This window comes from Manis pentadactyla, chromosome 3 (genome assembly GCF_030020395.1).
Source record: "Manis pentadactyla isolate mManPen7 chromosome 3, mManPen7.hap1, whole genome shotgun sequence".
In the NCBI taxonomy this organism is placed as follows: domain Eukaryota; kingdom Metazoa; phylum Chordata; class Mammalia; order Pholidota; family Manidae; genus Manis; species Manis pentadactyla.
The window spans coordinates 185,960,000-185,987,991 of NC_080021.1; the positions used below are offsets into that span (position 1 = coordinate 185,960,000).

At 46.5% G+C, this 27,992-nt stretch overlaps 2 protein-coding genes and 1 long non-coding RNA gene across 5 annotated transcripts; 1 reads left to right on the top strand and 2 right to left on the bottom strand.

Annotated features, from left to right (window-relative positions):
* Window positions 1-22: 22 nt before the first annotated feature.
* CD72 (CD72 molecule) lies at window positions 23-7,089 on the bottom strand. 3 transcript variants are annotated; one of them, XM_036888558.2, is made up of 9 exons: window positions 6,899-7,089; window positions 6,690-6,791; window positions 6,039-6,110; window positions 5,349-5,438; window positions 4,677-5,012; window positions 2,013-2,161; window positions 1,301-1,416; window positions 447-595; window positions 23-135 (listed from the first exon to the last, which is right to left on the bottom strand). In XM_036888558.2, exons 1-8 carry the CDS (start codon window positions 6,978-6,980, stop codon window positions 448-450), a joined length of 1,095 nt encoding a protein of 364 aa, XP_036744453.1. In that variant the 5' UTR covers window positions 6,981-7,089; the 3' UTR covers window positions 23-135; window position 447. The 3 variants fall into 3 exon arrangements, with proteins under 3 accessions (XP_036744453.1, XP_036744456.1, XP_036744454.1); XM_036888561.2 differs by lacking the exon at window positions 6,039-6,110 and having other exon boundaries at window positions 6,899-7,088; XM_036888559.2 differs by lacking the exons at window positions 6,039-6,110; window positions 6,690-6,791; window positions 6,899-7,089 and having other exon boundaries at window positions 4,677-5,146; window positions 5,349-5,887.
* On the top strand, window positions 6,023-27,992 carry LOC118914075 (uncharacterized). The gene is made up of 3 exons (XR_008996555.1): window positions 6,023-6,766; window positions 7,887-8,018; window positions 26,151-27,992. It is a non-coding gene; the product is annotated as an uncharacterized LOC118914075 (long non-coding RNA).
* On the bottom strand, window positions 23,944-25,663 carry SIT1 (signaling threshold regulating transmembrane adaptor 1). The gene is made up of 5 exons (XM_036888568.2): window positions 25,396-25,663; window positions 25,147-25,282; window positions 25,005-25,063; window positions 24,833-24,894; window positions 23,944-24,755 (listed from the first exon to the last, which is right to left on the bottom strand). Exons 1-5 carry the CDS (start codon window positions 25,469-25,471, stop codon window positions 24,522-24,524), a joined length of 567 nt encoding a protein of 188 aa, XP_036744463.1. The 5' UTR covers window positions 25,472-25,663; the 3' UTR covers window positions 23,944-24,521.

Below are 27,992 nucleotides of genomic sequence, written 5' to 3' on the forward strand. Positions count from 1 at the left end.
GTTTCTTCACCCTTTTCCCAGGAACAGGATTCCAAGCAGGCAGCAGACTGGCTAGAAGTGTTGGGCATGGATCCACCTTTGGCTGGGCACCGTCCAGGCGAAGTGAAGGACGCTGGAGGGAGGTGATCTTAGGCCCTGCAGGTTAGGGGTAAGGGACACAGGCTCCTACTGACATGAGCATCTGACAGAGCAAAGCCTCAATGAGCTCCTCAGTTGACTCAGCTAGCTTATCACATCTCCTCCCCAGCTCCCTGGACAGCTACACCACCAGCCTCCCGTCAGTTCCAGCCTTCCCTGCCCATCACCTCTCCCCACTTACCTAAGCAGACCACGGCCCCGGAGCCTGTGGATGTGACTGGCACTCCCAGGACCGGGTTTTCCCCCTAACTTCTGGGCCCCTGCTCAGAGTCCCTCTCCCATGCCTCAGTCCCATCCCTTACACTTACCTCAGTGCGAAGACTGGTCCCCAACTGGAAACATGAAAGCCGCCATCTCACAGAGGCAAGGAAGAGGAGATGTACACTCTTCTGGCTGCAGTTTTACCCAACTACTATTTTTCATCTTGACACATTTTGATCTTTCACCATAAGTCCTACTAAAGAGTGGTGAAATACAACTGGGATAAGCTCTGGCCCCCTCCTATCCCATCCTCCCTTCTCTCCTTTGCCCTGCATAAAACCTAAGCCAAGCCCTAGCCCTCACTCAGCTGCCTGCCTAGAGCAATGTTGAGGCATGGTTCAGGGACAGACGTCTGGGCTCGAACCCAAGGTGCTTTGACTGGGGGTGGGGGGAAATCATCCAAGGTCTTACAGATGGAAAATCCAGTTGGAAACATAGGAGATGACTACCCTGTTCGGAGGTCCCTGGGGTTGACTCTCAAAGTTACCCCATTGTTTCTCTTCCTTAGGGCAATTCCAGACCCCAAGTCGCCCTGACTGAGAAAGTACCACCTCAACTAGGATAGCCTTGTCAGGGGACAGGAAGTTAGAATGCCAGGGTTCTTCATCAGCTGTGAAGCCCTCCAAAAGCCTCAGCTTCTCCCTCAGAGAAAAGTGATATAGGTCCCAACCTTATAATTTTTTTCAAAAGCATATGCCAGGAACTTCTAGGTACAGGAGATAGAATAAAGAATAAGACCACCCTAAAGAGTTATTAATCAAATAGAGGAAATGGACAAATAGGCAATGACAATATTAATTTGTGAAAAGGGTTTTGGGAGCATAACCTGGAGAGTAATTTCACTGTGTCTTTATGAAGGAATTATGGAGTTGAAAATGCCCTCAAGTCTTAACAAACTTACCCAGAGACTCTTTTACCATTAGTCCACTGCCAGCCATCGTTAAAGCTGAGGCCAACCCAAAATGAATCAAGCTGGCCAACTTGTGCCAACACATTATTGACGCTGCTGGCATGAGGCTGAGGGGAGATTCAAAGAGACCACAGATGAGCAGAGTGATGAGAAATACCGGAACGGGGTTGGCGGGTGTAGAAGGGAGTTTGGGTGAGCTGATGGAAGAAACTGAACACTAGGGAAACCTAGGAGCTTTGGCAAGGGCTTTGACAGTGCCTAACAGTGGTGCATGACTTCAGCTCATCTGTGCTATGTCAAGTGCCACCCTGTAGATGCAGGCTCACCCTTCAGCTCAGCGCTCAGCTGGATAAGCATTTCTGCCAGCTTTGATGGGGAGTCATTCATGGGCTGTTGCAGCTACACAGTACTGATCTCTACAGCCCAGCCCACTAAGTATAGGACCTGAGAGGCCATGAGAGTCAGAGAACCTGTTACGTAGCTGAAAGCTGAACCAGAAAGCTGAGTTGTAACAGGTTAAAGACGGTTCATAGGTTTCAACTCTCATGCCAACTTTAATCAGTAGGGACCGCCTGGAGCTCTGTGCTGAGAAGCCGCATGGAAAAGGAACGCGTGCCTTGTGTGCACTTCCGTTCCTGACTGATGACCAATGTCCCTTTACCTAACAGTACCCACTACAGCCTGTGAAAGAGGGTTTGCTTACTGGATAAAAAGAATAAATGTCACTGAATGTGGCCAGGTCAGAGGACAGAGATTTACAATAGTTTCGACTGTCCTTCCAATTCTTCTCAGCAAGTGAGATGTAAAAGCAACTCTTCTCGTTCAGTATCCATCCCAGGGGACAGCAGGTATCTAAAAAGCAGAAAGAATGTGACAGCACAGCCAGATGCAGGAGAGAGATCTCAACAATTGGGAGGAAAGGAACGACTCAGCAATCTAGTTGCTAGCAATGTTCCTTCGGGTCTAATCTCAGTGCCTTCATTGACTTCTGTTCCTCCATCTTTGCAGTCTTTCTTTTGGGTCCCCTGGAAATGCCATACTTGTGTATACTTAGTAAAAGGCCTTCAATATTCAACAATATCTCTCCGTGGCAGTCTGGGAGGTTCATTTTAACAGGGCTGGTGGTACCATTCCCACTTCCTGAACGATTGCAGTCCACCCCCCATTTTGGCTGATCTCACCTGGGCCCGCCACACGTGTTCAGTAGGCCTCTCATTCATCTCACTAGCTCCCTATGCACCCCCCCACCCCCAGCATACGAAAAACTTTGCCACACTCCTCAGGCTGCTAGCCTCCCCCTTCCCTCTCCACCCCCAACAAGTAGACAACCTTAGTTCCTGTTTTTCTCAGATTGTTGGACATTTGTGAACTCTCTCCATTTCTCTCCCTTCTACCTCAAAATGTGTCTCTTCTCTGGTCCTCTTTTCCCAACTATCCATGAGAAATAAAACCCTTCTTTCTTTAACATCCTACACCCTAATCTGCTTCTGAGCCCAACCCACCTCTCTCATTGCTTTATTCCATGAGTCCTACCTCCATCACTCAAAACAGTCAAAAATCATTCCACTAGTCCCCTCTCTGCTGTCTACATTTTCTCATGTCCCCAGACAGCTACCCTCTTGAATTACTGTCCAAGGCAACTTAAAAGAATAAAAAGTCAGTGCAGCCAAATGGAAGAGGGTAAGGGGGTAAGCGGTGTGCTGGGACCCTGGAAGCCATGTTAAGGACTTTTTATTTTTATGTCATAAGAAAGAGACATGTGGGTTTTATGCAGAGCAATTTTGTTTACTGGCATATCCTAAGTGCCTGGGCACGGTGCTGGCAACACAGTATGTATTCCAGAACTTTTGATGTAATTAATTACCTGGAATAACATGATCTAAACTGGGATGACATGATCATATTTTTGTTTTTAAAGGATTATCCTGGCTACAACATGATAAGTGGATTTGGGTTGGTGGGGGTGGGGGATGTTTAAGAAAAACACTCAGCAAGCTGTTGCACTTATCCTTGGAAGGAATGGAAGGAAGAGCAAAAATGGATATATACATAGGGTGGTAGAAAGTGGAGGGAATTCCAAGGCATCTGCTGAAAGGAAAAGAGAGGGTGGCAGGGAAAGGAGCTATTGCAGAGAGCAAGGTAGCCAGGCAGCACGAGGCCCCAGCTGGGGTTGAGACCAGGGTTTCAGTGGCATGGAGCAGAACGCACAACTTGTCACATGTGGGTGACAGCATGGGCAAGGCGGGCAGTTGAGTTCATCCAGAGTTGAGAGATTGCTATTCAGGTGCACCAGAAGGACAACAGAACAAAAGAGTAAGTGCTTGAAGTGATGGGCCCCAGAAGCCAAGGCAGAGAGAGAAGTGACAGCTGGTGCAAAGGAAGGAGCAGGGGAGTCAGTGGGCTGGAGGCCTCAGTGAGGTGGAAGAAGCGTGGGGGAAGCCTGGAGGGCACAGTTGCGGTCAGAGTGCAGGTCTGAAGGCAGCCTTTGAGAAGAACAGTTTGAGGTGCTGAGCCTGGGTGTGTCTGCGGGAATGGATGGCAGCACTCGCATGGGACTGGGGGTCATCAAGAATAAGGTTAAAGAAACGAGGACCAAGGGTCTCTGCACATCATCTCGGTGTCTTAAGCCTTCAAGGAGTATCCAGATGCCCTCTGAGCTGGACAGAGCCTAACCTCAACCATAGATAACCAACCCATCAACATCCAGTCCCCAAGGGCCTGGCAGCCTGCCTCGAACCTCAGCCTGCTTTGGTGCAGCCTGTCTGCTTTTTTGTGTCCCCTTCCTCATCTGCACATACTGGCTGGACTCCTGCCTTCAAAATGGACAAACACTGCACCCCACTTCCCTAGCCCCCATTACCCAGCCACCTCTCTGTGAGTGTCACCCATGCTTGAGAGCTTCAGCGGCCTTGCCCCACCACCAGACAAACCTCATCAGTTGGTAATTCTTAACCACTTGAAGAATCTCAGACAGAGTGAGAATTAAAGAATTAAACTCTCTCTTTAGAAAAAAGTACAACCAACCATTCATATCCAAATTCAGGAGGTTCCCAGATCCTTGGCCCTGATGTCAGGCCAGGTGAGGCCCAAGCTGGCTGCTTGGGACAGTGTGGTTTGTGTTGCGGCTGCTACCCTCCTCTCCACTACAGGATCTGCCTTCGAGCTGGGTTAGTGCCCTAAACCATATGCAGCTTGATACTTCTTTCTGTTTGCCAAGGATGCACAGTGTGTCAGCCACCACTCTACTTCACTATCCCTTTCCTAAACAACTCAGTGACCCCCTGAGAGACAGTCAGGCCTCTGCCACACTTCAGTCCATCCCTCACAGCAGACCCTTCCATCTCTCATCTCCTCCCAGAACAGATACCTGATGGGAGGCATGTGAACAAGGGCTTCAGTGTGTCCTGCATGCTGTTCAGCCTCTGTTCCAAGATCTTCCTCTGCACCTCCTCTCTCTGCAAGGCCTCCTTTGTCTTCTCCCTGTCAGATTGGCAGGCCTGTAACCGCTCTCCAGTTTCCTGGCAAACCCTCTGCTCCTTCTGCAGTGCTTCCTGACTCTGGGCCAGCTCCCTCCTGGACCCCTGCAGGTCCTCTTCCCTCTGGCCCAGCTGGGTCATCTTCAGGTGGAGCTGCTGCCTCAGGCTGCTGTTCGTGGCTTCCAGAAAACTGTTCGTCTGCTGGAGCTGCCAAGACACCTGCACATCTGTTTGGCCATAAAGAGAGATTTGGAGGGCATCTTCTTCCGTCATGCCCTGGTGCCTGGAGACTTCAGCACAAATCCTTTTTCTGCTTCTTGTAACTTTTTGCATAACAGGCTGGAATATAACATCTAACTGCCTACAGTTTAAGGAAGTACTAGATTAGGTAAGGACAATTTAGAAAGATACTGTGCTCTCAAACAGACCTGGCTGGAAATCAGACCAAAGCTACAGGTGTGGTGGCAGTGACTCTGGGCCCTGCCCAGAGGAAGGGCAGCTGTTGGGGAGAGTAGGGAGAAAGCTGTTAGGGGTAAGTAGGAAATGGGGTCAGTCATACTCACAGCGCACTCCCAGGCAGATTGCAGCCACCCCTAACAGCAGGCTGGTGAGGAGCAGGCCCAGAAGGAGGTATTGAAGGCAAGCTGCACAGCCTTAGGGAGACAGTGGGATGAGGGGCAGTGAGCCCCCAGAAAGTGCATAGACTGAGGTGGTGGGCGCTGTGGGGTCGGTGGAGATTCATGGGAAAGAGTATCCCTCCGAAGATGGGGCCCAGCCTTGGTAGTTTTTGTCAGATAATTTCTGCAGGTAGTGACCGAAGCTGTTCCAGAATAATGGCTGGGGATTGTTACTGGTAAGATTGAGGGGCACTGCCCGGTAGGAAGCAAAACTAAATCTCAGACGGAGACAGGAGAGAAGGGTTTGTGCATGGAGACCATCGTCAAGGGAATGGGAGGATAGGATCAAGACCACACGTCGGCAAGGTCAGACCGGGATGGAGGTTTAACGGGCAGGGGAGGCGCTGCGGGGCGCCCTGGGCTCACTCTCCGCACCAGACCTGTACCCCACGGGGCCCAGCAGCACCCAAGCTGGGACGGCGGGCGCCCGCGCGACCCCCAGCTGCCCCCAGCGCCCGGGCTCGCGCGCGCCGCGGTGGGAGGGGCGGCCCGCCCACGGCCCCGCCCACGGCCCCGCCCACGGCCCAGCGCCTGCCGGGAGGCCCGGGACGCCCAGGCGAGGCGCGCGGTACTCACCGCGGGGGAGCCGCCCGGCTGCCGGTGGCCTCACGGAGCTCCAGGCCGCGGGTGGCCGCTCTGACTGCACCCCTGCGGAACGCGGGCGCCTCCAGTGTGAAGCTGGGAGGCGCGGGACTCTCCCCTCTCCTCCCGCCCCCCCCTCCACTGCGCGGGGACCCCCGTGCGCCCTGAGATGCCTTCCGCCACTGCTCCGGGGCAGCCTGAGACCTCTCCGGAGTCCCTCACCTCCCCCGGGACTCTCTCGGGTCCCTCTGGGTCTCACCTTATCCTCTCCCCAGGGGACCCCCTCGTCGCTGCGCCGGGTCTCCCGTGACCTTTTCCTCAGGGTCCCTTCAGCTGCCTGCGCCAAAACCCCTCGCCGCGCGGGCCCCCATCCTCCCACCTACCCTCTCTCCTCTCTCCCGCGACTCTCCATTTCCCATTCGAATCATCCCCCGACAGGCCGCCCTGATCCCACACCCGCGCCCTTGACTCCCCACTGGCAGCTCCACCTCGCCCCTGGGCGCTTGCCCTTCCCTGGCTCCCGTTCACCCAGGGCTCTTGGCTTCTTCCCTGAGAACTCCCTTCTTCCTCCCAAGCCTACTGTGGACTCCCAGCTCAGAACCTCCTGCTCCCTCGCAAGCGCCCCACCCACCCCGCTCTCCATACCTGCTTTGCCCCCGAGGCCAGAGGCAGCCAAGCTCGAGGACCCACCTGGGACTGGGGACACTTGTACGTTTTCATAGGTGAGTTCCTCATCCTCGTCAGCTTCTGGTGTGGAGGGGAGAGAAAAGTGGAGGTCGGGAATAGGGTCGGTGGGATGGGGTCATGAAGGAGGGTGCGGCTGCAGCGTCAAGGAGCCTCATATTCCCCCTTACCCTGTCCTAACCGGTTGGAGATGCTCTTCTTCAGGGGAGCCTTCACAAACCGCAGGTCTGCATAGGTGATGGTCTCTGCCATGGTCCTGAGCCCCTCCGCTCCCGCCGGCCTCCCAACTTCCACCAGCCCTGAGCTTCCCTTGCCGCTCTCCCCGCTGTCCCTTCACACCCTAAGGCTCGGCTCTGTGTGGGTCACAGCTCACCGATTTGACCTGTGACTTCCAGTTACAAAAGAGGAAGATGTGAGCAAGTCTCAGACAGATGGGTTCAGTGAAGCAGATGGATCCCTGAACTGCTAGAGGGGCAGGGGAGGGGAAACTGAGGTCCAGAGCATGGGGGAAAGGCTGGAGGTGTCACAGGACCACTACTCAGGCCTGTCCCTTGTCCTGCCTGTGCTCTCCCTTCATGCATCCTGCACCCACTTGGGCAGTGCTTGGGCTCCAAACCCCTGCCCTCCTGATGTGCCTCATGCTCTTTTCCTGGCTGCCCTGCCTGCGGGCTTACCTATATGTCAGCAAGGTATTTTGTGCCCAGCTGACCACAGAGGATCTCCCCAACCACTGCTCCAGAGTGGGGCTCTATCCTCCTCATTAGATTGGGGGTCCCGGTGTGGAGCCCTCAAGCCTCATCATCCTGGGGGTTCCAGAAAGGCATCCCTGATTTGGTGGGGCTGATCTCCCCATTAGTTTGGGGGCTTTCAGGGTGGTCCAGCTCCCCTCCTGCTGTAGTCCACAGACCTCCAAGGATTCCACACAGAGGGAGCTTCTCAGTCCAAACCCCTTCCTAGGAATGTGGCCGCCCTTTGGAGAAGGCAGAGGACCTGGGACTACACTTTCTCCTTTGTAAATACCCTGAGACTCCCTCTTCACAGCCTTTCCCTGGCCGCCTCCACCCTTGTTGCCCTACTGGTCATGCCTGTGGCAAGCCAGCCCTTCCTCATTCCTCCTACCCCCCTGCTGGACTCAGGCATCTCCCATGTCCAACACAGGAGCTGGATCTAGCAAGCTGAGTCCTGGAGGCAGGGGCCCTGGGATAGGCCCTGGCAGGGGTGAGGATAAGGAACAACCCCAGCTTGTGCACCTCAGGAAGAGCCTGTAGCACTGACTGCTCCAGGGAGCAGGTGAGCAAAGGTGTCAGGCAGGGGTGAGGAAGCACTGCAGCTTCTTAGAGGGAAGGGGAAGGAACAAAGCAGGGCTGGGAGCTAAATGTGCAGATTCTGGACCAGCTGAAGTTTTGATTTTTTTGTTTGTTTGGTTTTGGTCTCTTACTTTCCCCTTGAAGTTCTTCCTTTATAAAGTCCCAAGCTTGTCCTTTTGCACCCAGCCCCAAAGAAAAAGGGTGCATTTGTAGGGGAAGACCAGGGGTTGAGAGGCCCTCCTCAGTGGTGAGGGCCTGGCTGGTGGCAAAGAGGGAATGCAGTAGGGAGGAGGGGTTGCTGAGCAGTGGTTCAAAGGTGCTTCCTAATGTTCTTTTGCCAGGATGTGACTGCAATCTGGCCGACTCTGCGGATGAGAAGAGGCTGGGACAATACAAGGTGTGTAGGTGGGAAAAAACCCACTCCCTGCGGGTGACATCAGCCCCCTCAGAACACCCTCCCCAACTGCCCACCACAGCTGTGGGGAGGAAAAAGGAAGGGGAAAGAGGACCTCACCACATGCTAACAGCTTGTAGTGTATGATTAGTGGTGTGTGGAGGAGCAGCAGTGGGCCTATGGGTGTGTCAAGAGCTGTGTCCCCCAGCAAGTGCCACTGAGGCAGAAGGGCACATTTGTCCCTTGAGAGCTGCGTCTGAGGAGAGGCAGGGGTATGCGGGTGTGAGTGTGCCCTCACACACAGATCCCCAGGTCTCTGCGGTCTCCTGTGGGGTCTGTGTGAGGTGAGCTTCTATGTCAAAGCCTGACTGAAGGATCAACATGAAGGATTCTGTGGGCTGAGGTGCCTGTGATAGCTGTTACCTTTTCCCATGGCAGGGAATGATGGGTCATTTTCAGAAAAGTCTTCAAAGGTGATGGAGAGAGATTCTAGAAGTGTTTTAAGGCTCGCTGTTTCGTAAGGTGTCCCTGCAGCTGCTAACCGTCCCGCTTGGTGAGAGTTTCCAGCGACCCAGCCTCCTCCCCCCCACCCCCACCCCCGGGGCCTGTCAGGGCCTTCCCCAGCTAACAGACAGTGGTGTGGGTCGGTAGCTCCCTGGGGGCCTCGGAGGCCTGTGAGTGGGAACATACAGAGCAGCTGGTGGTGGGGGTGGGCGGGCAGTCAGGGTACTTGTATCTGTGGGCATGGGGGTGGGGGCAGCATGTGTGTAAACCAACTGCAGGAACCCTTGCAGGAATTCTATAAATGGTAGATAGTGTCCCAGTTTCCAGAACCAGTGCACAAGTGAACACGACCTGGATGCCAGGTAAAGTGCCAAACCAAGCTTCCCATATTCACACACAAAAAACAAGAATCAATGGGCATGGGCATGCCACCTAACTTGAGCCTTGGAGAGGCCCCAGAAGGGAGGGTGCCCAGACGGAACTGGAGTGAGCTGACACGGAGGCACGGACGGCTCAGGCAGGCCTGGCCTGCGCTTCTCTTCCCCTGCGCTCTTCTGGCGACAGCAATCACACAGCTCCTCATGACGTTCCGCACTCCCTTCCACAGCCACCTTATGTGCATAGGATATGAGAGGAGATCCTTCTCCTTCCCCAAGGGAATTACATGGGGTCTGTGCAATACTGACAATTCACATTACCTTTTGAGACTGTACATCAGAAAGGATGCCTGCAGCTCCAAGCTGTACCTCACCTGCCCAAATGTCAGGAACAGCTGTTACCTGCCTGGGGCCTTTCAAGAGTGGAGGGGCCAATGCTGTACATTTCAGCTTTTCCAGTATCTATTTTCTAATATCATATTAGACATTAGATGTTTTCTAATATCATCTGAGATCCTAGAGGACAAACACCAAAGTCCATTTCTTGCCCTCTCTTGGCCTCTCCACTGCATATTACGGGGACTGCGTTGTTAAGGCAGACAAGAGGCAGGGACCAAACTACCAGAGCATTGTAAAGAGCTGGCTGTGCGCCCGGGGGCTGTATGAGCCTTGGTGAGTCCCATGGACATCAGGAAGTCAAGAAAGTCTGAGATTCTGCAAGTCAGGTTACAATGTCTTTATTACTGTAACCCACTGGCTGCAGGAGGCCCTAATCTATGAACAGGGCATGGTAAGCAGAATAATGTCCTCCCCAAAATGTTCCCACTCTAATTCCCAGAACTGTGAGAAAAATGTAAATGTGATTACCTTAAGGACCAGGAGATTGGGAGGACACTTTTATCCCAGCAGACCAATGGATCACATGAGCCTTTGAAAGGGAGAAATGTTCAGGGCCATGGGAAGAAAGAGGCTCCACAATGGAAGGAGGGGCAGAGAAATGGGACATAAGAAGGAGTCCACCCACAGTTGCTGGCTTTGAAGTGGGAGGAAGGGCCAAGGAATGCAGGAAGCCTCTAGAGACTGGAAAGAGCAAGGGAACAGACTCTCCCCTAGAGCCCACCGAGCGGACAGCCCTGCAGACACCTTGACTTTAGTCCAATGACACCTATGTCATACTTCTGACCAACACAACTGTAAGATAAGAAGTTTTATTTTGTAAGCCACTAAGTTTGTGGTAATTTGTTACAGCAGTGATAAATAAGTTTCCTGAATGGTAGGAAGCATGATAGAAAGGCAACAACATATTATAAATAAAAAAGCCAGCCCTGTCACAGTATGTGATATTGGCAAGTTACAGTCTCCTCTGTGAAATATGGGATGATCTAGACAGCATCTGCCATCAGTCAAGGGTGTGATGGTTGGAGGTATAGTAAGTGTAGATTTTAGGAAAAGCATCTCTAAAAGTCTGTCACTGGCTTCAGAGTCAAGAAGGAGAACTGCAGGCCATCTTACCAGCACTATTAAGGGGACTGGCAGTTCTTTGATCACTGAAGCCAAAAAGGGGCAGGAGGTCTCCAGTGACCTCCCCAGGCCTCTCCTTGTCCCTGTCTTGAATGGTGACACAGAAAGCACATTCATCTGTGCTGCTGGGACAGGGCTCTAAAGAAAAGCAAATGTACTGAAAGGCAAACTCAAGATTCAAACAAAGAAGAAAGGCAAAATGATGGCTCGAAACTGCAGAATAAAATGTAATAAAGATAAATAATAACAGCTAGAATTTATTGCAAAATGAAATTTTGGATTAAAAAATAAATTACATAAACATAGGATGGAGAGAATACTGGGTTAACAATAGTTTATGTGCAGGTATAGAGGGCAAGTACCTCAACATAATAAAGGCCATATATGACAAACCCATAGCCAACATCATACTGAACAGTGAGTAACTGAAAGCTTTTCCCCTAAGATCGGGAACAAAACAAGGATGCCCACTATCCCCACTTTTATTCAACATAGTACTGGAGGTCCTAGCCACAGCAATCAGACAACACAAAGAAATAAAAGGCATCCAGATTAGTAAGGAAATGGTCAAACTGTCACTGTTGCAAATGACATGATATTGTACATAAAAAACCCTAAAGACTCCACTCCAAAACTACTAGAATATCTGAATTCAGCAAAGTTGCAGGATACAAAATTAATACACAGAAATCTGCTGTATTCCTATACACTAACAATGAACTAACAGAAAGAGAAATCAGGAAGACAATTCCATTCACAACTGCAACAAAAAGAATATAATACCTAGGAATAAACCTAGCAGAGAAAGTGAAAGAACCATACCCTGAAAACTACAAGACACTCTAAAGAGAAATTAAAGATGACATTAATAAATGGAAACTCATCCCATGCTCTTCGGTAGGAAGAATTAATATTGTCAAAATGGCCATCCTGCCTAAAGCAATCTACAGATTCAATGCAATCCCTATCAAAATACCAACAGCATTCTTCAACAAACTGGAACAAATAGTTCTAAAATTCATATGGAACCACAAAAGATCCCAAATAACCAAAGCAATCCTGAGAAGGAAGAAGAAAGCAGGGGGGATCTCACTTCCCAACTTCAAGCTCTACTACAAAGCCCCACTAATCAAGACAATTTGGTACAATTTGGCACAAGAACAGACCCATAGACCAGTGGAAGAGAATAGAGAGTCCAGATATTAACCCAAGCATATATGGTCAATTAATATACAATAAAGGAGCCATGGACATACAACGGGGAAATGACAGCCTCTTCAACAGCTGGTGTTGGCAAAACCGGACAGCTACATGTAAGAGAATGAAACTGGATTACTGTCTAACTCCATGCACAAAAGTAAACTCGAAATGGATCAAAGACCTGAATGTAAGTCATGAAACCATAAAACTCTTAGAAGAAAACATAGGCAAAACTCTCTTGGACATAAACACAAGCAACTTCTTCATGAACATATCTCCACGGACAAGGGAAACAAAAGCAAAAATGAACAAGTGGGACTATATAAAACTTAAAAGCTTCTGTACAGCAAAGGACACCATCAGAACAAAAAGGCATCCGACAGTATGGGGAAATATATTCATAAATGACATATCTGATAAGGGGTTGACATCCAAAATATATAAAGAGCTTACACACTTCAACAAACAAAAAGCAAATAATCCAATTAAAAAACGGACAGAGGATCTGAACAGACACTTCTCCGAAGAAGAAATTCAGATGGCCAACAGGCACATGAAAAGATGCTCCACATCGCTAATCATCAGAGAAATGCAAATTAAAACCACAGTGAGATATCACCTCACACCAGTTAGGACGGCCACCATCCAAAAGACAAACAACAAGTGTTGGCGAGGATGTGGAGAAAGGGGAACTCTCCCACACTGCTGGTGGGAATGTAAATTAGCTCAACCATTGTGGAAAGCAGTATGGAGGTTCCTCAAGAAACTAAAAATAGAAATACCATTTGACCCAGGAATTCCACTCCTAGGAATTTACCCTAATTCCAGGAGCCCACTTTGAAAAAGACATATGCACCTCTATGTTTATTGCAGCACTATTTACAATAGCCAAGAAATGGAAGCAACCTCAGTGTCTATCAGTAGATGAATGGATAAAGAAGATGTGGTATATATACAGAATTTAATATTATTCAACCATAAGAAGAAAGCAAATCCTACCATTTGCAACAACATGGATGGAACTAGAGGGTATTATGCTCAGTGAAATAATCCAGGCAGAGAAAGACAAGTATCAAATGATTTCACTCATCTGTGGAGTATAAGAACAAAGCAAAAACTGAAGGAACAAAAACATCAGCAAACTCACAGAACCCAAGAATGGACTTTCCAAAGGGAAAGGAACTGGGGAGGATGGGTGGGAAGGGAGGGTAAGGGGAAAAGGGGGCATTATGATTAGCACATATAATGTAGTGGGGGGCACGGGGAAGGCAGTATAGCATACAGAAGACAAGTAGTGATTCTATAGCATCTTACTACAATGATGGACAGTGTAATGGGGTATGTGGTGGGGACTTGATAATGGGGGGAGTCTAATAAACATAATGTGGCTCATGTAATTGTATATTAATGATACCAAAATAATAAATAAATAAAGTAAATAAATAAATAAATAAATAAAATAGTTTATGTGCAAAAATTTGAGGGGAGAGACTGTTGTCAGGTATTCTTGAGCTTGATGAGATCTTAGCCCAATGCACATTTTACAAGTTAGGAAGCTAGGCTCAGTAGCTGTAAGTCATATGAACTCACCTTCTGACTAGGAAGGCTTGTGACAAAAGGGCTTGATATTGCCCTTGATATGCCCCTTAGAACTACAGCCCCTTTACTAACATGTCAATTAGGTTATCCTGGTTTACCCCAGTGGGTTGAATTGCCATGTTCTCATAGAGACAATGCCTGGTTTTGGATTCCTGTTTTATTCCATTGATCAAAATTTTTTCTCTTTACTTACTGATTTGAGTAAGTGGCCTAACAGTATGTTCTGATATTTCATATGGCAAATATATCTATTTCTTTTTAAGAAAATATTTTTCCTTGACTATTCACTGAGATAAGAATTGGAATTATCTTAACTATGTATACTTTAACTTTGGGAAACTGACACTCTTTATGGTACTTTGTTCCATTTTATCTTCCCATCCAAGGAAATGATTGGTTTTCTGTTTGTTCCAATCTTGCTTTATATCTTTTAATAATATTGTATAATTTTTTCATATGAGTACTGTGTTCCTGTATTAAATTTACATACTATAAAACTTCCAGTTATAAAATAAACAAGTCATGGGGATATAAGGTACAAAAAAGCGACTATAGCTAATACTGTGTTGTATATTTGAAAGTTGCTAGGAGAGTAGATCTTAAAAGTTCTCATCACAAGAAAAAAATTTGTAACTATGTGTGGTGCTAGATGTTAACTGGACTTATTGTGATGATCATTTTGTGATATATACAAATACTGAATCATGTACACCTGAAACTAATACATTGTATGTCAGTTTTTTACTGGAGTCTTTGAATTTTCTGATAATACAATCATATCAGAAAAAAATAGCCTTATAATTTTTCAGATGATAATTCATTAGGTGAAACTAATACATTGTATATCTCAATTTTTAAAATTTAGAATACTATAACAGTGGTTACAAGGGTAGTCTCAGAATTCACATCCAACTCTAACAGGGTATCAGCTAGTGATCTGGGGTAAATCACTTAGTCTCTCCATTCCTCAGTGTTCTCTTCTGTAAAATAAGAATAATAGTAGTAACCTATCACAAGACAGTGTTGTGAGGATTGATTAATACAAAATACTTACAATAGTACATGGCATTATGATGACTATAGTTGTTATTATCCTAAGAATTTTATAATTTTGTAAATGTAAACAATATTTTTCCCATTTTTGGTTTTAGATGCTTATTGCTAGGGTAGGTACAGGCAATTTATTTTCATTCTATCTATCTTGTATTTCAAATTTCCAAATTGTATTGTCTTTTTACTATAGTTTTTTACTGGAGTCTTTGAATTTTCTGATAATACAATCATATCAGAAAAAAATAGCCTTATAATTTTTCAGATGATAATTCATTTTCTTGTCTTGCTTCATTTGGTAAAACTTCTAAGATATGTTAAATAATAAGGATAATGGTAGGCCTTCCTGTCTAAATTTTTATTTTAATTGAAGCAGTTTTAGTGTTTCACCACTGAGAACATTATTTGCTGTTAGGTTTTAGTAAAAAGTCTTCATTATATTTAAGCAGTTTTCTTCTTTTTCTTTTTTACTTAGAGTTTTTATTAGGAATGGCATGAAGTTATGCTGCCCTATATATTAAATACAGAAGCTTTTCTTCTTTTTCTATAGTGTTTGCCAGTTTAAATGGCATGGAAATTATTATTTAAGATTACATAAAATTCAGCCATGCCATCATTTGAATGCAGCCTTCCCCAAAAGTAGGTCTCCAGTCACCTTTCTATTTGAGTCTTTTCTAAGATAAGTTGAGCTATTCAAGCTTTCCTGTTTCTCTGGGGTCAATGTTGGTAATTTTAATTTTCATTTTTCCTAAAATGTATCAATTACTCTAAATTTTCAAGTTGGTTAATTTTAAGTTGTACTTTTTTGTACTTCTTTAATTATGTCTTCTATCTGTAATGATGTTTTCTTAAAATTAATCTTGTCTATTTCTACTCTTTTATTTTCTCCTTTTTTGAGCTTACATGTTTATTAGCCCTTCTAAAGAACATTTTTAAATTTAAGATTTTTAGTATTTTTGTTTTCCATTTCATTCGTGTCAGCTTTTGCTATTTCCTGATTTCTTTTGGTTCCTTTTCTTGTTCTTTTTTTTTTTTTTTTAATAATTATTTTTTATTGAAGGGTAGTTGACACACAGTATTACATTACATGAGTTTCAAGTGTACAACACAGTGGTAGAACATTTATATACATAATTCTAGGTTCCAGCTATCACCCTACCAGGCTGTTACAATATCTTGACTATATTCCTTATGCTATACATTACATCCCGGTTACTAATTTATTTTACCATTGGAAGTCTGTCCTTTTTTTTTTTTTTTTTTTTTTTTTTGTGAGGGCATCTCTCATATTTATTGATCAAATGGTTGTTAACGACAATAAAATTCTGTATAGGGGAGTCAATGCTCAATGCACAATCATTATTCCACCCCAAGCCTAATTTTTGTCAGTCTCCAATCTTCTGAGGCATAACAAACAAGTTCTTACATGGAGAACAAATTCTTACATAATGAATAAGTTACATAGTGAACAGTACAAGGGCAGTCATCACAGAAACTTTCGGTTTTGCTCATGCATTATGAACTATAAACAGTCAGTTCAAATATGAATACTCATTTGGTTTTTATACTTGATTTATATGTGGATACCACATTTCTCTCTTTATTATTATTATTTTTAATAAAATGCTGAAGTGGTAGGTAGATACAAGATAAAGGTAGAAAACATAGTTTAGTGTTGTAAGAGAGCACATGTAGATGATCAGGTGTGTGCCTGTAGACTATGTGTTAATCCAAGCTAGACCAGGGCAATAAAACATCCACGTATGCAGAAGATTTCTCTCAGAACGGGGGGGTGAGGTTCTAAGCCTCACCTCTGTTGATCCCCAATTTCTCACCTGATGGCCCCCCTGCGACTGTGCCTGTCTTAGGTTGTTCCTCCCTTGAGGAATCTTACCCGTCTCTGGCTAACCAGTCATCTTCCGGGGCCATACAGGGAAATGTGAAGTTGGTAAGTGAGAGAGAAGCCTTATTGTTTGAAAAAGTTAGCTTTTTACTTCTTTGCATATTTATGCCCTGTGGCTTCTATGCCCAGCATTTGTCTTGAGGTATCTTTACCACTTGGAAGAATTATGATACTCGGTAAATTTGATATGAGGCACGAATTCTATTTAAGGGTTGTAATTAGGAAGGAAGAAGAAAAGCTATAGAAGTAGCAGGCGGAAGAAAACATGGGAAGATTGATTATTTCTTTGATATATCTTCTTGTAGAGTAACTTCAGCATGTATAGGTTTTAAGCTACTACTTAAATTGCGCACACACATTAACATAATAGGAGTATAGTTACATAACCAAAGCATATCTGTAATTACCAGCCATCTGCAGTGAAACCAAGAAAACCAGTTAGGCACCTTAGGCATTTGTGAAAACTTATCTATGATATGGTGGATATTGTCCAACTGAACTTGAACAGTCTGAGGGAAATCAGACAAATTAAAACAACCCATTCCTGGGGACTGTTCATATGCCATATGTTCTTTTAACAATAAATAGTTTGTAGTTGTAAGACTTTGGAGCGCTACTATTTGCACTTCTCCAAATTCTTGGTTGAGTTCCAACAGTATAGATACAGTCCAATTTTGTTGTTTTACTGTATGCACAGGCCAGCTTAGATATCTCCTTTCTCATTCCCATGGCAGGTCCAGGAACTGGTGGGATGAGTGCATCTACAGCTGTAGCAGTGCGTGGATCTTTGTTGGGGTTTTTTGATGATCATCTTCTGGCACCTTTTCTTGTTCTTTTTATAATTTATTGAAATAAGTACTCCCTTAACCCTCCTATACTGTTGGTGGGAATGTAAATTGGTACAACTGCTGTGGAAAGTAGTGTTGGCCTCCTCCCTGTCTCCGACCCGCAGATTAAGGAGGCGATGCGATGAGATATCGAAGACCTGAATGGACCAGCCAGGGGACTCAAGGCGTAACAGCTCAAGAATAATGCCAAGAAGGCACTCCTCATATTTATTGAGTAAATGAACATCTGAAGAATTCTGAGTAGGGGGTTCAGCACATGATCATCATCTATCTTGGAGTCCCGCCCAAGGGCGGAACACTCCTTAAGGGTACCAAAACCATGTGAGGGCGGTCACGAGCTGTAGGAACTTTTTATGGCTTTAATCATTCTGTCCTTGACCAAATACCAGAGGTCGAAGGAGAGACAATGAAGTCATATATCTTCACACATTTGATTTCTATACTACTTGATTTATATATTACGCCCATTAATCCCACAAAGTAGTGTGGAGATTCCTCAAAAAAACTAAAAACAGAAATACCATTTGACCCAGTAATTCCACTCCTAGAAATTAACCCGAAAAAGCAAGATCCATGATTCAAAAAGACATATGCACCCCTATGTTTATCACAGCACTATTTACAATAGCCAAAATATGGAGACAATCTAAGTGTCCATCAATAGGTGAATGGATAAAGAAGATGTGGTATATATACACAATGGAATATTATTCAGCCATAAAAAGAAAAGAAATCCTGCCATTTGCAACAACATGGATGGAGCTAGAGGGTATTATGCTCAGTGAAATAAGCCAGGTGGAGAAAGATGAATACCAAATGATTTCACTCATTTGTGGAATATAAAAAAAAAGCAAAACTGAGGGAACAAAATAGCAGACTCAAAGACTCTGAGAAGGGACTAGGGGAGGAGCTGGGGAAGGTTATGTAACTACCACCACAATCACGATACAGAAGATTCCCATCACCCAGAATGTTCTCTCCGCCCCCTTGCAAGGAATCCTCACACCCACTTCGTATTACACCTCTTCCCGCCTATAACTTAAAATTTCCCTTGTTGGATATCCGTATATCACTGCTTTTTGTTTATCTGCCTGACATCCCTTTCCCACATCTTTTTTTTTAATGTTTCTTTATCACTTTGATTCAAGTGTGTTTCTTTTAAGTTAATATGAACCAGAAGTCTATTACAGTCTGACTTGTCTTTTAATGGAAGAATGAGGTCCACTTATATTTACTGTAATGAGTGATGTGTTTGATTCATTATTTCCATCTTGTTTTTAGATTTTTAAACATTGTTGTGAACTCTTTACTTTCAATGAATTGAATGAATAGCTAGCTATTCACCCCATTTTTCCTCTTGTTAATTTGGAGTTTGTCATTCTATGAATAGTTACTGTCACTTGCCCTGTTCTCTTAAATAGATACACATGACTATTTTAATATGTGAAAACATAACAACTATTTCCATCATATTCTATTTAATTTCTACTTCCTCCTCACCTCAATAAGTTATGGTCTAGATTATTTTCACTACCTTTTGCCTCCCTCCCCTTCATCCTCCTTACCCCTCGCTGCTTAGATCCCATAGCACTTAGCTTCCCCTTATCCTTACCGAGGTAACTGAGTCCAGATTGGAATTTCCCTTACAGTGTGTTCCTTCTGTTTCAAGAATCCTTATTTAGCATTTATATTACATGTTATATAGAAACACAGATATAAATATATAAGATCATGGTTCATTGCTTCCCACTGTTTTCTTTCCTCTTCTCTTCATCTTCCTCTATCTTGAAGTCTCTGTTCTGGTTCATTTGTTGTTTCATTAGAGTCTCCTTTTAAAAGTATTTCTCAGATGAGATACTCAGTGATTTTTGCCAGTCTTCAAATATCTTTCCTTTTTCCTTGGCAAAGCCCAGGCTGCAGGCCTTTTCTTTCATTGACCCACATTCACTTTTGCTGTCCTTTAACTTCCAGGGTTGACAAACAAGAAGAAAGAACTTTCTTTCTGCCTGCAAATGTGTAAGATTTCCCATATCAACAGGGTTTAGGAATTTTAAACTGTCTATGGCTTATGTGGGTGTCTTTTCCTATCAATCCAGTCTAGAACTTAAGTCTTTCTTCAGCTCAGGGAAATTTCATCTATTATTTAATTATGACCTCTCCTCTCCTGTTCCTTTTTCTCCTGGAACTCATGGAATTTGCAAGTTCAGTCTCCTGGGTCTGTTCCACTCTCCCATCTTTCACCACATAATTTGCATCTCCAAATTTTTGTTCCAGGTTTTAAGATATTTCATATTTCATATATTTAATTTTCAGGACCTGTTTTGGGGTTTTAGCAGTGGCAATCCTGTCCTTTGAATTATCAACAGAAAAGTTCAGTACCACATTTTTTAGTGCAGGGATATCTTTTGTGTTTGAGTTCCACACATATCTCCTCCAGGCTATCCTTTTTTCAGGGGTCCATTTCCTCCACCAGCACACTCTGCCCTCTGGCTTGTCTGCATCCTTCTTCCCTCAAGGCCTAAGAATTAAATCCTACATTCGTTTTTTGGAGAGTTGAGGAGACTCAGCAAAGCCATTGACTGTTCCTGGGAAGCAGGCTGTTGGTGGGACTTGCTGCTTTCCTGAAGATCCTTGCTCTTGGCTGTGAGGCTGTTCTCCAGAAACTGGTCTGCAGGAACTTCTTCCTGCCAGGAGCTCAGCAGAGCCCACCTAAAGTTCATCCCCTCTAACTAGGAGTTGTCAGAAGATGTGTGGAAGGAAGAACTTCACCTTTGCCATATGCTCAGAATCCCCTTGCTCTGAGTAGCCAAAGAGATTGACAGATGACAGTTGTAATCACCCAAAGACTTGAAACAGAAGCCATTAATAGTAGGTGCTTCTGGGAACTACAACAGGAAGTAGGCATGTGATGAGGGGTAGGCATTTAATTCCCACCTCCCTCACCTGTCATTCTAGAATTTCTCAACCTCAACACTTTTAACTTTTTGGGCCAGAAATTCTTTGTTGTGAGTGTTTGACCTGTGTTACAGGATGTTCAGCGGCATCCCTGGCCTCCACCCCACTACATAACAATAGCACTCCCTCCCCAGGGGTGATGACCTAGCATGTCTCTGGACATTGCCAACTGTACCCTGGGGGGCAAAATCACCTATGGTTGAGAACAACTGTTATATACTCTTTAGTTCTATTTGATTTTTTTTTAACCATTGCTCACACTATTCATATGATTAAACATCTAACTGAGGTCATGAAACAGAGGAAGAAATATGAAGTTGTTGTGAGAAAGCAGAATCAAGAAGTAGAGAGCATAAATAAAGGATGGGGAAGCAAGTTAGCAAAGTGGAAAGAAATTTGGGACTAAGTAAAAGAAGCAGAGACAGAGTATCCGAGTCACAGGACTGGAGGAACAGGAGCATGAAGACCCACATACTGCTGTCACTGAGTTTCCCAGATTTGCCAAGATCCAAGATCCGTCCGTGACAGTCCACCTGAGGCCTAGCCATACCGTAGTCACTGTTCTGGGATTCCCATTCCATTAGGCCTCCTATTTGCCCAGGTGGCCTTACCGTAAACACCCTTCTACTTGAGCTGGGCGAAAGCAGCATATTCCTTACAAATAAAGGTCCTCTGTAGACTTAGAGCCTGACAAAGAGATGGGCCCCCCACTGTCTGCTGCCAGTACTGTATTCACTTCCTAGCACCACACTTTAAAATAAATTTAATCAAGCAAAACAATGAGAATGATGAGTAGGCTACAAAAAGGTCTGTAAAGGAACTGTAAAAGGAACTTGAGAAATATTTTCCTGGGAAGGGAAAAAAAGACTTAGGCCATCCATCAGGGCCGTCGTGTGCAGGTGGGAGAGGATGGCATGATTGTAGCTCAGGAGTCCGAACTGGTGACAAAAGTAACAGGAAGGCATATTTTGGCTCCAGGTTTTTGTTTTTGTTTTTAATTAAGGTATCGTTGATATACAATACCTTATATATATGTATATCGTTGATACACAATCTCATGAGCAACATTGTGGTTACTACATTCACCCATAGTATCAAGGACCCCCCACATCCCTCTGCAGTCACTGACATCAGCATAGTAAGATGCTATAGAGTCACTACTTGTCTTCTTGGTGCTGTCCTGCCTTCCCATGAACCCCCTACATTATGTGTGCTAATCATAATGCCCCTTAATCGCCTTCTCCCTCCCTCCACCCCAGCCTCCCCAACCCCTTCCCTTTGGTAACCGCTAGTCCCTTCTTGATTGGCTCCAAATTTTTTGTTTAAATTCTATCAGTAATAAAATTTGGAAACAAGTGTTTGGTAAGATAATGAGCTTCCTGTCTCTGGAAGTGTTTAATAAGAACAAGCTCATAGGGTGGTTCCTACAGTGGGTATAAGTTTGGGCCACATCTGTCATCCTCCTTATAGCCATATAATTCTAGATATTTAAAAACTTGGCAAGAGACCAGGTTAATTCACACACTAAGCAGAAATATTTTAGAGTAAAATACCATGGTAATGCATGTAAGTCAGTCAGAGGAGGGTGGCTGGTGGAGGAGTTGAGCAATAAGGGAAGATCTCAGAGATTCAGCACCTTTAGCTGGCCCTGGTCTGCTGGTCTTTCCCCACAGATTTAGAACTCATGGTTGCAAGAGATAGAAAAATCTAACTTAGACAGTTTTAAGCAAAAAAGGTAATTTATTAGCTTACATAACAAGAAGTTCATGAGGCAGATGTAGCTCTGGGCCTGGCTGGATCCAAGGTTTCAAATGAAGTCATTAAGACTTGGTCTCTGTCCATGTCCCAGCTCTGTTTCCCTTCTTGTAGCCCAAACCAGCTTGGAAGTTTAAACACATCTTGACGAAGCGCAAACCAGGGTGGGAGATGGGGGGGGGTCTTGGCCGATGGCTTCCAAGGTTGCTCCCCACCTGTATGGAATTCCTTAAGAACTTCCTCTCATTGAACCTTTGCCCATCCCAAAGACGACAGTTGGGCTTGTCCCTGTCCTCCCAGCTGGGATCTCAGGCAGAGGGGGAAAGCTGGGGCCCCAGAAGTCCCTGGGGGCTTCCCCTAAGGATCCATCCCTGGAAATTTGCCCAGACCAGGGCACTCCTGCCTGGGATCATACACTAGTGAGAAAGAGGGAGCCACTAAGGAAAGCACCTGAAGCTCTAGAAGGTGAGAGAACTACCAGGTATTTGGTGAGACGAGTTGTCCACCTAGAGAGATGTGGCAAGGGGAGCCCTCAGAAGGTGTTTGAGGTGAATCAGCTGCCCCTAGACGAAGGGATCAGTTATGAAGTTGCCCCAGTCCTGGCGTTCAGTTTTGAAGGACCGGGCTAGGTGATCAGACAAGAAGGTTAGAAAAGCGTTGTAAGGGAGAGAGAAGGCAGAGGATCCAGGCTTCGGGGACTGGAAGGAAAACAAGTTTAAATAGTACCCAGTTCCATTCGGAGTGAGTCGGCTACATTCCGCGAACGCGGGAGGCGGCTGTTGGGGGTGCGGCAGGGCCCCGGGGCCCACGGGGTTGGCTGTAGACTCTAGGGCTGGGGGCAAACCGGACTGCACGTCCCAGTGCTTTGCGAATCGGGCGGCATTCCGCCTGCACTGAGGTGGTGGCAAGGCCGCGTTGCGCCAGGCGGGGGCGCTCCGGGCTTGGTCCTTAACGCGCCTAGGCAGAGAGCGGCGCGGAGGGCGGGTCTGGGCAGGAGGTCTGCGGTCTGGGTTGCTGCCAGTTGAGACCTGGGCTGAGACTCCCGGCGTGTCCTAGGAGGTGGGTGGGACCCAAATCCTCCTCCTCCAAGGTCAAGCTCTCAGGTTCCGCAGGCCGCGGGCACAGTGAACCGTCTTCAGCACAGCAGCCCTCAGAACCCCACGTCCCGCTGCTAGGGGTTCCCCGCATCCAGTGCCCGCCCCCCAAACCACCTTCCCTCCTACGCAGCCCCAGCTGCCTGCTCTTTACCGCGACGGGGGTGCGTGCGGGGGGAGAAGAGGGTCCTCCTTCTCACTGGGACCTCCAGGCCCGTCTCAGGCACCCAGTTCCCTACTGTTTTTCTCAGGAATCGGAGTGGGAAGAGGTTTGGAAGTAGAAGCCTCAGTTTCCCCTTCTGTCCCTCAAACCTCAGAAAGGTCTTGTCAAGCCAGACCTGCCTCTAAAAGAGACCCTAAGGGAAGATGGCCTAGACCTCGGATTGTAGCGGGTGGCAGAGTACTCAGTAGAGGCAAGCTTTGGGGAAAGTAGGTCTGGGGCTGGTGAGCTTGCAGACTCCAGGTAATGGGAGTGGGGTGGCTCTGTATGCATATCCTGGGGATGTTCTAGCAGCAGCAAGAGCAGCTGAGGAGCTAGGTCCAGCTCCCACCCATAGCACCCACACATGCAGTGTCCATGCAGCGGCCCCACTTGGCCCCCCTTCCCCAGCTAGACTCTCCCAGAAACGCTCTGTGCACACAGAAAAGCTGGCACCCCCACCACGTGGGGCCTGTTGCCATTCTGTAGCTCTCTAGATAAAATCTAAACACATTTTGAGAAATTTTATTTGAAAATTTGGGGACATGACAGAGGCAGCAGGATGGAGACTGGTAGTCTTCTGCCAGGGTGCTCAGATCAGAAGCCAGGCTTGGCTTCCTCAGGTCACCAGGTTCTAGCAACTCTCCAGCGTGGGGGCTCCTGAGGAGTTTTACCCAGTCCTCTCAGGCTCTTACCCCCTCCCCCCTACTTCCTGTGTCTGAGGAGACACTGAGGTGTCTGGGGCAGACTATAAGGGAGCCAGAGTGGGGAGGACCTGGTTAAACTGCACACAGAGGAGGAAGTGAGATCTTAAGAGTTTGGGGGCTGAGAGTAATAGAAAAAGAGAGGCAGAAAAGGAGCCTGTGCTTCCTCCATTCTCAAGAAACTGGGGCCTGCTGTTCCCCTGAGATGTCTCCCTCACAGCTGAAATAGGATGTTCAGGGAACACCACCTCTTGTGACTATGCAATGGCTGCCTGTCTTTGGAGGGGTCCTTGGGAAACAGTCATGCCCCCAACAGGGTAGTGGTAACCCCTGCAGCAGAGGAGGCTGGGATAGCACATGCCCACTGTGTCAGGCCCTCCATCTCAGCTGGGTGCAGGCTGGCTGTTGGCGTAGGCCTGGTCTGGGAAGGGAGCCCGGGCTCTGCGGGTCTGGGCACACACGGAGGCATAGAGCTCCACCTCGGGGCCCGAGGCCTGGGGCTTTGGCTCAGGGTCCAGCACCACCTCAGAGTACTTGATGGGGTTTGCAGGGCTGGGAATCCGGCCCTGAGGAGGCCGCAGCTGCAGGCTGGTGTAGCACATCCCCTCTTCTGCAGCCTGTAGATGCAAGGCTCTTAGAAGTTACAAAACCCTTGAAAAAGCCCCCACTCCTTCCTCAGCCATAACTGACTCACCTTGGCAGGGCCTCCAAGCATTGGATCCTGCGGGTCTGGCTGTGGTTCTTGAGACAGCCGTCCTGAGACACGGATCAGGAATCTGGTCACTTCTTGTTCCTCCTCATGTACCCCGTCATCCCACCCATCCAGGACCTGGCTTCTGTGTCCCTCCCTTCTGCCAGCGTCCTACCTGTCTGTAGATAATGCAGGTTCCCATACAGGGGGACCTCTTCCACAGACCCTCCAGAGCTGCAACACAGAGTTAGGGATGAGTGGGGGCTTCTTGGTAAGGGACAGCTATCGAACACCCATCTCTTTTGTCCCCCACTCACCGCCCCTGTCCCAGATGGTTCCTGCTCCAGCCACTAGTCCATCGGGACAAGTGCACAGTCAGTGAAACAAGAAGCAGCAGCGTCACAACCCCTAAGAGGGCCCATAATCCCCAGGCCTGGGTCATGGAGGGGATGCCTGTGGATGCGAGAGGATGGGGGGTGTTACTGCCCAGCCCAACCCGCCAAGGCCCAGCAGGGGGGCCGTGGGCCCTGTGACCCCTCCCCCTGCCCCAGCCCCGCCCAGCTCACCAGGCGCTAGCTCATCTGTGCTGTTGATCTGTGCTCTGCTCACGACTGCTGCTGCAGGAGCTGAGTGTGCAGGCATCCTGCCCGTGCCTTGGGGTCAGCCTGGTTTATGGCCTGACAGCCACCCACAGACCCCCTTACTCCCACCCCTCCCCGGCCCTGGCCCCCGCAGCTCGGCATCCCCAATACCGGCGGTGGCAGAGTCACCGGTTTCCGGGGAGGAAGCGGGAGGGGAGGGATGAGTGAAAGAACAAAGACGCCGCCCTGTGCCTTCGTGGCCTCGTACCCACTTCAGCCAGAGAGAGGCCGGCCTGAGCTTACGGTGCCCTGCGCAGGTGAGCACAGGAGGACTCCGAGGGGACAAAAGCGGCAACAAAACAAGACACCAGGCCTCACGACGGAAAGTCCCTTCCCTGGAGGTGTCCGTCTTTTTCTCTGGCCCGGAGTCCTGTGAGGGAGAACGTATTCCCCAGTGAGCGTGCTGTAAAGCGGAGAGGGATGGAGAGGCCCCCTGGCAGCACGATCCTGCCATACCCCAAGGCTGAGCGGGGGGACTGTGTTAAGATGGCTACTGTCACTGTTATTATTACTGGTGTAATAGTTTGGGGGATGGAGAAAGCTAGTCACTCCCTCCCACCCTACTTCATCCAAACTGTCCACAAGGACTGTTACTCTCAAAAGTTAGTTAAATTAGAGAAATCTCTGCCCTAGTGCTGTCCTGGGTAACTGAGCCCTGTCATTGTACTTGTTCACAGCAGGGAGTGGAGTACCTGCCCTGCCAGAGACGCCCAACCGCAGGGGCTGCTGCTGGTGTGGGAAGAGGGATTTTAAGTTACAGATATAAATCTTAGACTAGAGGTCGGAGAAATGTTTTGTCTGGCCCATACAGTGTTTTGAGGACAAGGACAGGAATTGCAGGAGAGATCCTGCCCCTGTATTTGCAGGCAATGAGAGGGTGTTGTCTGTAGAGAATTTTTTTAAAAAGCCAACTAAAAATGAGTCTCCTTTTTACCATGTTCCAACAATTCTAAACAATGTCAGTGGTAAAACAGTCCTCTCTGAGAAATCTTTTGTAGATCTGAGTACTAAATTGCTGTGGCTACTGATGAGTTATAATAATATATAAGTTTCAAATTAGCACATTTGTATTACTTGCCCTTTAAAAAACATTGTAATCTACATGAAAATTAATCCAGAGAACTCCCAGTTACACGAGATCGGCCTCTCACACAAGCAGATTCATCTATGTGTGTTTATATTTAGAATTGGTTCTTAAGATCTGGAATTGCTCAAGTTTGCCTTGGGTGCAGTTTCTATTTCCAACTCCCAAGGTATTGCATATTCCTGCATTTAATCAGCAGATTTAAAATAAACAATGACAGCACAATAATTGTAAAGTCAAAAAAGAAAAAGTGACTTGAGTTATTTAATTATGTCATTCTAGGTTACAACTTGTTTTTATTTATGTTGAACATTTTTGGAATGTATTGTGAAATGGGATTTTTATGAATCTTTGTCAAATATCCCTAGGTTTAAGACTTTTCCAACAAGACAAAGTGAACAAAACAGCAGGAGACTCATAGACACTGAGAAGGGACTTGTGGTTACCAAGGGGGAGGGATTGGGGTGAGTAAGTGAGGAGGGTGAGGGGGATAAAGGGGCACAAAAATTCTCAATCATAATATAAGCTGGCCATGGGAATGGTAGTGTTACTGGAAAAAAACGGAAAACCTGGACTGGATCGCTGACTGAAGAACCAAGCGGCACTGGGAGGTCTTGGAGGGCTGAGGTTTTATTTTACACCGGCGGGCTCAGAGGAGAATAAATCTCCAAAGATCTGAGCCCCGAACAAAGGCAAGGGGAGCAATTTATATCCTTCTGCTTCCATGTCTGTAACATTTCTACATGCGCAGCAAGTAGGGTGACAAAGGAGTTTGGGGGAGTGAGGATGAAGGGGAGGGGGGACCAGGAATGTTTGAGTGTTTCTTTTGAGAAGCAGAGAGGGCCACCTGGACTCGATCGCTGACCTTGTAAATGTTAAATGTTTTACTTAAATGTTTTCCTTATCAGTAAGTATGGAGAATATAGCCAATGATTCTGTAACATCTTTCTGTGTTGCAGATAGTAACTACACTATTGGGGGTGAGGATATAATAATGTGGGTAACTGTTGAACTACTGTGTTGTATACTTGAAACTAATGTAAAGATTTGTATATCAATTCTACTTCAATAAATAAATAAATCATAAACTGATTTTTCTTTAAAAAAGTATTTTCCTAATGATTTGTAAGTCTGCTTCATGTGAAAGAAACTTCTTGAAATGAGAATTAATGAAAAGTATTCTTTGGTCAACTATGAGTGAAGACTGACAAATCTGGCTGTATTCTCTATTGAAATGAATATGCAAAGATTACTTTTAACAGATCTGCAGAAGTTAACTTCAAAAAAAGATGTTGTAATGTTATTCATCACTCAGACAAATATGTAGGTATAACTTTTCTCAAAAAATACAATAATTAACAAATATTAACCCCCCTTTTTCCTTTTCCATTATTTTTCTGTAATGTTTAACTTTGAATTTTTAACTATACATTTTTTA